Consider the following 14,279-nt stretch of genomic DNA (forward strand, 5'->3'; position numbering starts at 1 on the left):
GAGGATTTCGACAAAGGAGAGGACCTGGCTGAGTATCAGGACCTGGAGTGATAATGGCGAGGAGTCCCGTGCTTGACACGGGTGCAAGCCATAAAAAGTTTGGCCTCACACTTTTACTGCTATGGGGGGCAGGAGGTCACACTTGTCGATGGAATTGTAGTTGTGCCTTGACCCCAAGCACCACAGGCGTAAATTATGAGGGTCCAAAACAGACTTACAGACCCAACAGGACTGGAGCACCAGCTTCCTAGAGGTCAGACATCCATAGCACTGCACAACAATTTGCTGAGTTTTAGAGAAATCTCGGAGGGAAAAAACAGACAACTGATAGGAGAGACCTCCTAATTCAGGTTGAAGGAAATGGAAAAAAACATAACAGAGGTTGGTGAGCTCAAGTAAGCACTTTATGGCTCCAGGAACATCACAGTGTTATTGTTTCTGGTGTCGAGATGGACAAACACCCCCTACCGATGGAAATTCCATATCCATTCTGATGCCTTGAGATTTTTAGCAGGTGAAGAATCTGCAGGTAGAAGTATTCATCAGAAACCACCTTTCCAAACAGCAAAAGTGGCTAAAATCTAGCTGTGAGAGAGAAAGCTGCAAAAATTGTAGCATCGCTTTAAACTACTGAAAGTCACATGCTGTGTAAGAATTATCTGATTAACAGTTTTGCACATTGGACAAGACAAAGACTATGTTCCAAGTCAATACTTCATTCTAACATTGAATATTGCTAAAAACAACACAATATTAAAATCTCATTAAAGAACTATTTTGGTGATAATGGTGAATACTTACAAAAAAGGACAGATGTGTTGTTACACAGTAGTAGTCACCAAGCCTACACTGTAAACAATTGTGTAGACAAGAAAGGGCTTTAAGCTGTTCTTGCAAGTGCATTATTGGTTCTGGAACATAAACCTCAAGAAAAACTAATGCTTCTTAAGGTCCAGTAAGTGAATCTGAAATAAATGCACAGTTCATTTCGTTCTTCAAAAAGATGAAAAGCAGTATGCAATATCGCAGGTTATGATATTCATTAACCAGTAGTAAGAATTGTGGCATGAGAAGCAATACCTCTCCTTTGGGTAATATGCAATGATAGATTGGTGGGGAAATGGAAGTTGATAATGCACTATCTTGAAGGTCAAGCTAATGTAATTACAAGGAAGAAACTGTGATTTGTGATCATATTCCAATTAATTCCTTTCAGCTTTCTTCCTCTGTGTCATTACAGCTATTTTGACCTAACCAGGAAGTTACTTCCACCAGTCATTTAAGATACTGAAGGCTGTCTGATATGACCCATCGAGGCCCAGTGGTGTTTGAAAGGTAGATTATCTTTAACAATGGAACCCCTACTTTGTCTCAATTAGGTTTGGGGTCACTAGTTTTACTGGTTAGAAGCAGTGCCATAATAGCACAGACCATGACACTAACTCAGAGTGTCTGTCTACTGCTTTGTAAAACTGATAACAAAAAACTTGTGATTAGATTGAACACAGATAAAGACTGATGTGGAGAACACTGGGAAGATATCTGGTAAATATGGAAGGGATCTGCCATATAAGGATTGGATTATTTAACTGCTTGTGAACCTAAATAAGGTAATAAAGACAGAAGACAAAAGTGAGCTGTGAGAATAGTGCTGGTTTTAGCCTCTTGAGATGGGCAAGAGGAATGAGACAAAGTTTGGTTTCTGGGAGATAAACTAAAAAGCCATACATTGCACATTATACCTCACTGCACTTGAGGAGGTTCAATAGATTTGTAACCATTGTCTTTTGTCTAAGAAGAACGCCCATTACATCTATTATTGGAAAGGCACAAGATATGAGGAGTAAATATTTCTTGTGTTGGCCTGATGCACAGGGTCCACCACCTTCATCAATTATTGAAAATTAAGATCCCCAACCGTCGGCATGATTAGCAGACATGAACCAAGACCTTTAGAACAGCAACTAGCCTTCAAAACCACCCAGTATGCAACTTGTGCATAAACCCTTTGTACTAACCATCCACTGGTTTCAACATGAGATGGGTTCTGCTAAAGTTTCAAAAGCTAAATCAGTAATAAGAGATACTATGGGCCAAATTCAAAAGGTGGTATTGGGGAACTTTAATTGAAAAGTATACATTCATTTTGAGTGTCTTTACAGAATGTTAAAAATATTTTTAAAATATTAGCAATCTCGCAGACTTCTTTTAACTTACATTTTGTTATGCTCATTATCAGTCTCAGGAGCTGAATGGACTTTTAAGAACATTTGGTGTCAGGCATTTCAGTGGTCGTGTTGAAGAGGAGTTGACTAACAAAACAGTCCTCAGAAGTAAACTGCTAGGGCTGTAAAAGTTGTGAACATAACAGTATCTCAACTTTACAGCACTACATATAGAGCTGAAGCAGAAATAAGAGCTTTGGAAATTTCGTTTTTGAGACAGACTTTTTCATTTTGCATTGTCATCTTAAGGCTAAGGAAAAAGGCAAACTGATGTTGTGGGCAGAAAAACATTGGGTACCAAAAGTGAATACAACTTTAACAAAATGCTATTGAGTTGTGCATATGATGCAGGAAAATCTGAGGGAAGATCTTCCAGACACACAACTCATCGCCCAGCTTAACTGAGATATACTTGGCAGAAACCACCCTAACAGACAAATGTAAACTCTCAAAGAACCTTTCAGGGTGTTGAATCACAATAAAGCAGGAGTCAAGAAAAAAAGTTAACACACACTTCTTGAATTTCAAGTGCAAAACATCTCTAGAGCAAACTTTTAAAATTACTTAGTTTGGTTAGCAGAGTGGTTCTATTAAACTGGGCTTGTGTTTTCATCAGGTGAGAAAGCTCGCTTTGTCACTTTTAGACACAATGTTTAAAGTGAGTCTCACAAAGAAACAGTGTCTATATTTATGTGGGTTAGCTAAATCCGTACAAAATGTCAACACTCCTGGTGCCATAGGCTGTTTCCTATGGTACCTAACAGTTTAAGCCAAGCTTGTTTGATGACCAGCAAAACAAGTAGGTTTTCTTCCAAAATATCTCAATCACTTGGCTCGTCATTACAAAATGCAATTCACCTCAAGAAGAACAGCTAAAAATATGATGAGACCAGCCCTTGAACACACAGAATTTCACAGAAATTGTGGACTGCCCCAGATGATGTTCTTCAATCACCCATTTGTAGACTTCCTAAAGTATCTTCAAATCTGTTCTGTGCATCATGAAGATTGTGCAGAACAGGTGTTTAAAAATGTAAATTATTTTTCAACATAGATCTTCTATATTCATCAGAGTAAAAAAACACATGAAAACACCCAGTTATGAATAGAGATAGTTATAAATAAAATACAAAACCAGTTGGAGATCCTCTCTCTTCAACAAAAAAGAAAAAGGCGTTCCGGTGGTGTGATTTCAAGACTTTATATACAGTGCAGCAAAGGGGAATGGACTATACAATCATGCCCAGGAGCTAACTTTTGATGCTGATTTTACAGGTTTCCAAAGCCTCATCAATGCATTGAGGTTCCCAACTAATTGAAATCGCTGCAGAAATCACAAAGAAAGATTGAGTTATGAACTTTATACAGAGTGAGTAAAAACAGAAAAAAACAGCAAACAACAATTCCATATATGTACATATGAAACGAGAAAGGCTAGTTTTCTTTTATGATTATAAAAAGAAATAGCTTAATGTTTGTATTAAATAATGCAGAGGTAAACCAGTCTCTAACAAGTGAAGTTACCATTAGTTCACAAGTGTTAAAGTAACCAATTTTCATTCTCATTTTCCATCTCTTACCATCGACAACCATTCTTTTTTATGTCCAGATCCGCAAAAACAAAAAAAACAACAGGCTCGAAGTTAATGTGTGACTGGCCCTATACTTTGTGAACTGTGTGCACAGGCTTCAAGAAGTAAAAAAAGAAAAAAAAAAAAAAAAAAAATTATATATATATATATATATATATATATATTCATATTAGCAAGTTTCGTATTTTCCCATAACATTTATTCATGCTCACAGAGGCTGCTAGCATCCAAAAAATAGTTCATCACTCTGTGGCCTTTACTTCAGTTTGATTTTATTCTAATGTTTTTTTAGGAGAAATCAAAATCTCTAGACAGCACTAGAAAATAAACTTAGGGCCTTATTACGAGTTTGGCAGTCCAATCGCCCGAAAACCACGTCTGAGGACGCCAGAAGCCCACATCGCTAGTGGTCTTTAGACCACCGTATTAAGAGTTGACTACAGTGCCGGCGGTGTGGCTACGGAGAACTTGCGGCGGTAGTGATTATGTTTCCATGTGTATCAATGCCTGTGTTAACATTTCAACATATGCATGATACATGTGGAAAACTACCACCTACCCATTGCCAGAGTTTGGCCCATATGTGGGCAGTCCTGGCAATGGATATATGGTACAATGTATGGCATATGTACATTGATGTAAACAGGGTCGTATTCTTCAGAGTGAAGATGCTGCTGTGAAGGGGGACCTAGAGAAAGGGATCCACGTCAACCTCTGCCTAGAAGCACAAGAGAAGGATACCCAAATCCTTCGTTACCGCCGACTCAAAGATGGTGGTCTGACCACTGTGGTCGGCTCATTGGAAAGCCAACTTGTAATACAAACGGCAGTGTAGCTCCTTACTACTGCTGCCCTATGGGAAGCTGCCTTTCCCCAATCGTGCCCCCATTCTAGTTGACCTAAACAGAGATCAGTTCTAAACAACGGGATACTTCAGCAATTCGCATTTGGTACCCACAAACAATCGGGATAGGCCCATGTTTTTAGATCATTGAAAAAGTGGCTGGTGGGCAGCTTGTGAGAATAGTTTTACACAGGTTGCGTCTCCCTGAGACATTAGTCCTGTCCAGGGAGGCAAAAGCAGCCCAAATACAAATGATATTCTTTTGTATAAACCTTTTGAGGATAAGTTCACCATCCAACACAGGAGATTATGAAATGAAGTATCAAATGTGGCTATGTTAATAATTTTGCTTATGTCACCAGGACACAGTTTCCTGCGAGCTTTCATTTAATAACTTATGCATTTTACGTGCTGTAATCAAGGATCACAATCAAACCAACTTTATTACAAGAAGGCCATACTTTGTAAACAAAAAGCACAGGATGGTACACAAGGTGTCCAAGGTGTAACCAACTAACTATTCAGCACAGTTGTAACTGAATCCAGAATACATGGGATTGAGAAAAAAAAGATGTGTGAATGACTGAACTAAAATGTACTGGTTACAAATGTTTTCTGCTAATGGTCTTGAGTCTATCATTCTTATCTGGGCTTACTGTCAGCAGGCATTGGATATATTGTATTAGTGTGGTGTTTCTATGACAAACACAGAGCTGAGAACCAGCAGAAATGAAGTTTAATTTGTCCCCTCTAAAACATGAAACTGAACTTGTATTTATGAGAGCTAAAATCAAAGAAATGGAGGGTCAGGTGCGCAATGAATGGCTGTCGAGGAACCCTAGTTAAAGTCTCAGCAAACATGCAATACAAAAATCAAATTGAAGGTTAGGAAACATGTACTTTCACAGCGAAGAGTGGGGAAAATGCCAAATGTATTTTCTGCTTATGAGAAGCATGTCTCATACACCAATATAGCGGCAAAATAATGAAGAATAATTTTAATACTGAAGCTTGTCAAAGGAAAAACACCAAGATAACAAAACCTTTAAAAACGTGATCCATAAAGCGTTTTCACTCGATACCTTAGCACCAGAGTTGATCATCCCTGCAGGATGAATGTCACAGCTGTTACTTGTCACAGCATTGTCCCTTCACTACCTGTATGTCCACCAAGGTTGTAGCCTGTGACTCTGAAAGCGAATATCAAAATGTGCAGATTACCAAACAGATTCTTTTTCATAAGATGATCTTGGGAAGTTAATATTTATTGTGAGTCCTAGCTTTGGAGGGCTCCTGGATTTTAAGTAAGTTCCCAACAGTTCCATTAATTCAGTCCCAACAGGTTCAGTAACATGGCTTTCAAATATGAAACACAGAATTGCTGGTAAGCTGCATATTTAACGCTCTTTTAAAAAGAAAAGCAACATATTACTTAAGAGATCACACTAAGATTCTTGGCAAGGTAAAGGAGTAGCTTAACAGTCTGTAATACGTTTAGCTTAATAAAAATGTTCCACTACAAGAGATTAGTAAATACACAAAAAACAATGTTTGCTACTGTATTCTGGCCGATCCTGAAGTTTAAATACATGCATCAAGCCTCCTTTGCGTAACAAATGAATTTACTGCAAGAATAGTAAGTAGGAGTTCTAGCATTATATATTGCAGTTTAAGGTTCATTATTTTTCAAGTTCCAGTAGTGACAGTGAACCTTTTCATGTATGAATGACTTACTGCAAAAGACAGTGGACTACATTCCCAAAATGTAAAGGAATGTTCAAGGCATATGTCATCCATCTTAAAAAAAAACACTGCTGGGTTTCGCTGCTTGATAAAAGGATTACAAAATGGAACTCTTCTATGGTAACTGCAATGTACTTATTTCCTTATTTTAGCTGCCATTTCAATGCTTACAAACACCTCCCATCATGCCTTGTATATTCAGAAGTCTAGAAAGAGATAAAAAGAAGCAGATCACTCCACACGTGCACAGTCAACTAATGGTCAGTTGGAGATGGTTGGGGTCTTGATGGACAAACTACCACAGGACTAAGAGTACTGGAGGTATATGAAAGGCAATTACCTTTCCTAACTCTTGCATTCAGCCTTCTTCCAAAGTAACTTTGATAGAGAATTAAGTAAGAGGGCAAAGGATAGCCCGCATAGGAGGAAAAATAGGACACCCTAATATTGCGAAGGAGAATGTTTTCCCATCAACTTTGCACACAGAATGTAGTGCTTAGAAAATGTGTTTACTTGAAAGTATTTTGGTGGCAATAATGAGGCTAACAGTCCAACGTAGTTACCATTCTGCTCTCTAGGGTCTTCCTTTGAAAACCACAATATTCCTTTGCTTAAATGCAATTGTCATGTATTGCTGCCTGGCACGAAGTGGTTCTCTTTTTGTCATGTGAAAATACAGAACTTAACAAAAAATGGGGGACTGACATCTTTCCTGCAGACACATTACCATTATAGACTACCCGAGAACTACAACCAAACTTACTGGTACCATCAATGTAATATCTCAAACCATACATTATTACCAAACATTCTAAAACCTTGTGTCCTATGAAGGAGGATACAGATATTATGGTACATCAAAAGCCCGGCAAGGTATCTATTACTGGTATTACTCTTATGTATGAACAAGATATGTGCCTCTTGGTACTGACTACCTGCCATTTGACCTAGTTGACAGGGACACAAGATGTGAAAACCAGATATGATGTGGCTAAGATTGGCTATCAGGGTAATTCTATAGTCCAGAAAGCACTAGTTTCTTGATTACCTTTTCACTCACTCAAGATAATTCCTCTGCAGGATCTTCTGATTGCTTTACAAAGAAACAATCCCTTTAGGGAAATTTACCCTTTTCAGGATAACTACTCGAGTTGTGTCAGTTGTAAAAGAGGCTGATTTGACCGTAGTTCAAAAAAATGTAAAGTCCACAGTGAAGTTCAGTAGGATTCTTAAAGAAAAGTCAACTAAAAACCTTCAAGGCAGAGAAAGGAATACATTATCTTCCTTATTATGACATCAAGTATTATCTTACTCTGTCAAACAATTAAGGACGTCCAGATTAGAGAGAAAGAGCATCTACACTCATCATGTTAATGCCTAGTTTTCTTTATCAGAGCCTCCAGCTGCTGAGCAATTGCAATGTGGTTACTTGATCAAAGCCCACAGAGATGAAAATGAACCACAGAAGAATCTACCCAGAAGGGGCACTGTACAGATACTGGTTTGTTCTTTTTGCTAGACAATCTATCTAGAAACTCTCAGGGTTCTGGCCTCTTCATTAAGAAAGCTGCTAATAGTGTGCCATCACAGTCTACAACTTCACAGACAGTCCTATAGGGGCAGCTGAAATATGGAAGTCTCAGCTGTTTTATATGTCAATCCTCCTCAACTCAATGTTATCAAACTCAAGTTTCACACAGACTTTTTTGGACCTAATCCAAAATGATCATTTCTTTGGGTTAGGCTTGCTTAGTATTGACACTTTGAATCAGCAAAGAAAAAGGAGACATCCTCACATTTCTTCAAGTGGTGAAAGCTGTGGACCCTATAGCTCTAGTCCTCACACTACCATGGTATCACTCGATTAGTCATTCTCATAAAGATGTTTGAGATCCTGACTGATGTTTTACCATAAAGAGTTCCATAATTTCACTGAAAAAATAACACAACAAGTATGACTTGTATATTTATGTAAGTTCACTCAAAGATGGTGGCAGGTATAGTATTGTATGGGAATGCTGACTGAAACGCTCCAGTGACAGAACCCAAAAGAGAAAAAATTCCCTCAGACTCATATAGGACCTGGAAGATTTGGAAATGGTGCAAGCTCGAAGGAGGTACTTGCATCAGGTGGACTGTATTAAGTAGAACCTCACCCAGCATGCACTTTCTTCAGTAAGGTTAGCAGCCCGATTATTTGATTGAATTATAGCAAAATGGGATGCGCACCATGGAGGCTCTACCTTCCAGCTTAGATAACAGTACCCTATGTTGAGAATGTTTCAATTGGAATTGAAAAGTGAATTTGAAGGTCCTCTTCCAACAGAGATTTAGCCACAATGTCGATAACATTGGGGGAATTCCGTATCTGAAACAATAGTGAACTGCCAAACCTTCAGGGACTATGTTCTTGGTTCACGTTGTGACTGATTTGGTTAAATTAGTCAGTGGTCATTGCAATTTTCCGCGCTATCCAACTAACAGAAGATAACTGAAATGAAGGCATTTGAAGGGAAGGGCCAGCAGTGTTGGCATTTGGTTTTTAAATCATATTTAGTATTGGGTAATGGAGGTTTCATGGAGGGACTGCATGGTGGCTCCCCTGCTTCTACATGACATCCCCATGAAGTTCTACTTTACATTTTTTAAATAAGAAACTTGTTGTGGAACCCATCCACCGTCCTTGATGCCACCAACCTTCTAAGAAAATGTCTCAGGAGGAAGCAATCTACAGATGGTCTTGGTAGGCTTTGCTGACCTTTCTAGCACTCACTATCAAGTCTCCTAAACCACCAGCATTAACATACAAAGTTGGATCGAAAAAGGGCACTTTCACTAAAGTGATTCTTGTGGATTAATCCAACCCCCCCCAAGGGGTTGCCCATTATCATGATCAGAAACTATAGGAACCTATTCAATTACATCAGCCTAGTCATCAGAATTGTACCACCATATGAACCCAGGAAAAAATAGTTTTAATGCTGAGGTGCACTTCTTTACTTTGGCAAAATGAGGCCGCAGTTCTACAAAGATGGGAATGAAAGTAGGACATATACAAGATTAATGAAATATGTACACAGTATGAATACATTTAACAACCTAGTGGAGGTGAAGAGGAGCCCATGACAAAGCATCTGGTGACAACTAAGCATTTGGCAAGAAAGGCATAAATGTCACATTAGTAAAGCACCAAATGTATGGACTGCAGTTTTAGGACCGGTCTTCAAAAGTATCAGGACATACTGACATACGCATCTTCCCTCAAAAGAAACTAATCCCCACATATCAATGAATTATATTATTCAACATAAAATAAGGTAAAAGCTATCAGATTCATGTAATCACAGTTCTCTAAATTTACTACATCAAAGAAATAAGATAATACCACTTGACAGGATGCAGAAGACTACTTTTGTAGGTGGTTGTCAGAAACAAACCAGTTTGGTCTCAAACAGATACGACAAAATGTGAGCAGCTATTTATCCCGCCATTAATATTGACAATGTAAATGCTGGATGTTATAATCACATGTGGGTGATTGTGCTAATTTTGGACATGATAGAACCTAGAATGTGTATCCTAACAAGAAAAACAACACTTTCCAATAGATTCTCACATATCACTAACAAACCAAGTCCAACTCTGGGAAACATGCTGGTGATAAACAGTGCCAAGAAGAAATGTGGAACAATTTAGTGAGAGGCTGGAATGTCACCTTCAGTAAGCCATAGAGGTCTTTGAAGGGAAGATGTAATGGAAAAAGTCCAAATAGAACCACTGAGTGTATACATGTAATTCATGCATGATCACCAGGCCATTCACGAATAACAGGAGATCATGATCCCAATAGCGCCTAAGAGAATAACAAGATTAGTCAGTAGTAGCTCTTCAAATAATAGACTAGACTAAATGTGGATCATGTACCACTGCATCAGACAAACGGCAACTCATATGCCAATGTCCTATACCAATGGTGGCTTATGCACAAGCCAATGGAGGCATATAAGCAGCCATTGCGCTAGGACAATGGTGGCTAATTACATTGTGTCCGTAAACCTCTAGTCACTGATGCCAAAGGTTAGTTATGGCTCATGCACAGCTGACGAGCAGAAGAAAAAGGCTACAATTGGAACTAAGAAAGTAAGAAACTAGAGCCAGAGACCCGAGAAATCTCCCATTTTAACTGAACAGTCTATCTTTAAATGATTTAGATGTAAAAAAAGTTTAAACAAAAACAGAAACCAACAGAAGAAAACAATCCCCACAAAAAACACAAAGTAGGAGATGGCATTCTGAGGAACTAGTTTCACATTATTAATCATATCATATGTACCACAAAAAGTGAAAAAATATTAAAAAAACATTCATGCTAATTTACGGCACCATAGGGGAAGTTCAAATGTAGGTGACAAGAACTACAAAATTAATTACCACCAAATTAGGGGTCTCACAAATGATTGTTTGTCCGAAACAAGTACAGTCTCATGTATATGAAGGTTTTTCCCACTGCAACTATCACAGTGAAACGGAGACCCGTTCAGGTTGGTGTGCGGCAGCGTGTTCTCCAGTTACGATCAAGCTTGGCTCACTTTTTCCTACGGTGCATTTCAATGTGAAAAACTGAGCTGTATTTACTCCCTCTGCCTGCAACATTAATTAGCAGCCGTCAATAAATGCTCTGATGTCATGAGCAGCAAGGATCAGGGGATAATAACACAGCAAGATGAGTAGTAACCCATAAAAAAACATGAGCCATCGTAATCCAAGGACCAAAGTTTAGGAGCACTCATGGAAAAGGAGTGCTGTTTTTTAAAGTCAATTTAGTGGTGTCAAAACTCATCTACATGTTTAAAGATTCTCTTTAAACAAGGTTCCAAACTCTTGTGGTGTGAGGCATGAAAGGCTAGAGAGGTCAGGAGGAAGCCCCAAGTGTAATAATTGCTCAAAAGAACTTGAATGTTCACATGTTATTTACTGAGTGGAAAGCAGTCTCGTCTTCGATTCAAAAACATGTCATGCTAAAAACAAATGCAAATAAATATTCTCAACAAAGTTTAAAGTAGGCACAAAGCACAATCAATTGTGAGATTGGGGTTGGGAGAAGGTATTATGATACTGTCATACTCATCACACCTAGATAATTAAGCTTACTCATACCAAATGGACCAACAAAAATCTATCCTGTTATTCCATGCTAAACGTTTTCCTCCATTTGCTCCAATTAAAGACATCCCCCACCCCCCAAAAAAATAATTTAAAAAAATTCATAGAAGTCTTCTTGTAATGCTTGGTGTTCTTTGTCTTCAGAACAGCATGATTAAAAGATAGAGGTAGATTAAAAGTCATTATTAAAAGCAGGTTAGTTTAGACCTCTCCTTCGCCTCTTCACCTTTGCCTCTAGATTTAAAACGTTTATGTCCAAATGTCTGATCAGATATTTACTGCCCTCCCGCCCAAAGTGCTTGCACTCTTCTGCTTAACAGAGCACAAGTAAATTGCTACATGGTTCTCAGTGGCAGAGAACATTTCTGAAGTTTGATTCTTCAAAACAGGATGCGACTGAATGATGGTACTTGTGCTGTTCAATTAAGGAAAATAAAAAAAGCAGACTACTTCCGAAGATATCGCTGAGCAAGTATGGCCGCATCTAAGGGGTTCATAGGTTGGGCATCATGGCCCAGCCGCCGCACAGGTGGGATGGTTCCGAACTGGCGTTTCTGGAGGAAGCTCTTGGCCTCATGGATAGTGTTTTTCTCTTCAGCCAGCAGGAGTTGCTGCCTCATGTAGTTCTCGAATTCATACTGTGAAGACTCTTCGGTCACTTTAGCCTGCAGAAAACAAGACATTCCCATCTATAAAAAAGGAGAATGGCAGAGAAGAGTTAAATTGTTTAGTTGTTCAATCGGATGCAATGACAAAGGCACATCTGCATTCTTTTTCGCTGAAATAGTTGGCAATGTACTTTTAAACATTACCCAAAAACAGTGCAGTTCATATATTCATTCTATTTTTATACTACTTAACTTCAATACGTTTTAGTTTCACTGCCCAAACGGTTTTTCATGAAACTTAGGAGGAGCCATATCCCACTGACCTATGACAATTCATCCATTTCAATCTCTGCATATTACAAAACTTGCTGCAAGTTTGTATCATGCTTTAACATGGGCAGTAAAATCAAACACAATTACACGCAGAAGAACGTTTAATTTGGCAAAAAGTACAAAAGCTAGAAGTTTCTCTCTTTTCATTTGTTCAAAAAGTTGATGCAAGTCGAACTAGTTGTTTGGTAAATAAAATATGGTCTGATGCATGGATTTGCAGTCTTGGCCCTTCTGCAGTTATCACGGTCACTCAAATGCCACTAGAAAAAAAACTCATATCTATTTATATAGATATATATGTATATCTGGTATCCTGTGTAACCCTTGTGTTTGTTTCACCGCCATCACCATGGGGCACAGAGAGGCAGCACTCCACAAAACAAGACCACACCAGGTTGTAGCTCCTTTGGAAACCTTTTTTTTCTTTTCTTATTTTTCGCAATGTTTTCTTTCCATATAAAGTGCAAAGTGCAGTTAGTGCATGTTGGACCTATGTCCTAGGGGTAGCTTGGCTCACGGTCAACAGGCTTACATCTCTACTTGGCCTCTCATACTTGCATCCTACCCAGCTCCAATCTAGCGCAGCACCACTCAAAAAGAACACTACACCAGTTAAGTTTAGGTTTTACTAGGTGTCTTTATCTTTTCTTTGCGAACTTGGATTCCTAATTTAAACTTTTAGAATGAAACATTTCATCACATCATAGGGTGAACGCCTCCCTCCATTTTTAGATAAACCATGGCATTACATTTCAGGATAACCCATTTCCTCATATTTCAAGATAAACCATGTCATTACATTTCAGGATAACCCATTTCCTCATATTTCAAGATAAACCATGTCATTACATTTCAGAACAACCCATTCCATCATATTCCAAGACACCATTTCATTACATGTCACAATAACTGTCCCTTCGGGGACTGGCACAGCAGATCTGTAGACCCTCTAGGTAACCCCACCCCGGCGCCTGGACTCTGGAGGGATTGTCAACCTCCTCACAGATTGCGCTCTGAAGAACACTGGCAATTCATATCGTCCCCTCCGGTCTAAACGAGGTTCCCCTGACAGCTGGGCTCACTAAACTGCTGGCAGCCAACTTTGTTACAGACAGGCAAGCTCCTCTTAGGGTACCCTAGTACTAAGCTAAACTATCCCCGATTGGCAGTACCCCTAGGCTTTCTCGCTGGCAAGGCTCGCCCTGTTATCCCCTACCCTCAACTTGATTGGGACGAGGTGCTTGTAGTTACAACGGGCCCCTGGCTTCCCCTCGGTATGGGCCCCGCTTACTGTCACTCTTGAGGTCCTCCTCGTGGATGGTCCACCGCTGTTGGGAGGTACGTTCCCTTCGCTTCGTGGAACGAAGCTTGCAGGCTAAACAAGAAGAAGGAATCCCCACTCAAAAAGGGGGGGGGGGGTGGGGGCCTGCGCACACCCTCCAGCCTCCTCCTACAAGGGATCCCTATGTTGCTCTCTCCCCTCACGGGCGACAGCCTCTCTTCTCCGCTACTGCTAGAAGGCGCTCCCACGACGACAGGATCAGTGCGTCTTGCGGGGGCGCGGCCTCTGCTTCCGTCCGGCAACTGCGGGGCGGCGCTAGGCCCCTTGCACGTGATGAGGACCGCGGCCTCACAGCCTTCCCTTCCGCACTTCCTGGAGGTGGGTCTCCTCAGGCCGCCAGACGCGCTGCTCACCCGCTCCACACACCCGGGCCAATCCCTCACTCCAGGACCTCCGGCGGCAGCGACTCCTGCCGAAAGACCCCAGGTA

The 14,279-nt window shown here is 39.9% G+C and overlaps 1 protein-coding gene across 1 annotated transcript in view; it reads right to left on the minus strand.

Annotated features, from left to right (window-relative positions):
* Positions 1-9,358: 9,358 nt before the first annotated feature.
* The window catches only part of STK40 (serine/threonine kinase 40), a 353,634-nt gene continuing 348,713 nt past the window's right edge, over positions 9,359-14,279 (minus strand). The window contains exon 12 of the mRNA XM_085647845.1: positions 9,359-12,256. Coding sequence (XP_085503971.1) covers positions 12,014-12,256 — 243 coding nt within the window. The 3' untranslated portion in view covers positions 9,359-12,013. The remainder of the gene's footprint in view (positions 12,257-14,279) is intronic.

This window comes from Triturus cristatus, chromosome 3_2 (assembly GCF_964204655.1).
Source record: "Triturus cristatus chromosome 3_2, aTriCri1.1, whole genome shotgun sequence".
Classification (NCBI taxonomy): Eukaryota; Metazoa; Chordata; class Amphibia; order Caudata; family Salamandridae; genus Triturus; species Triturus cristatus.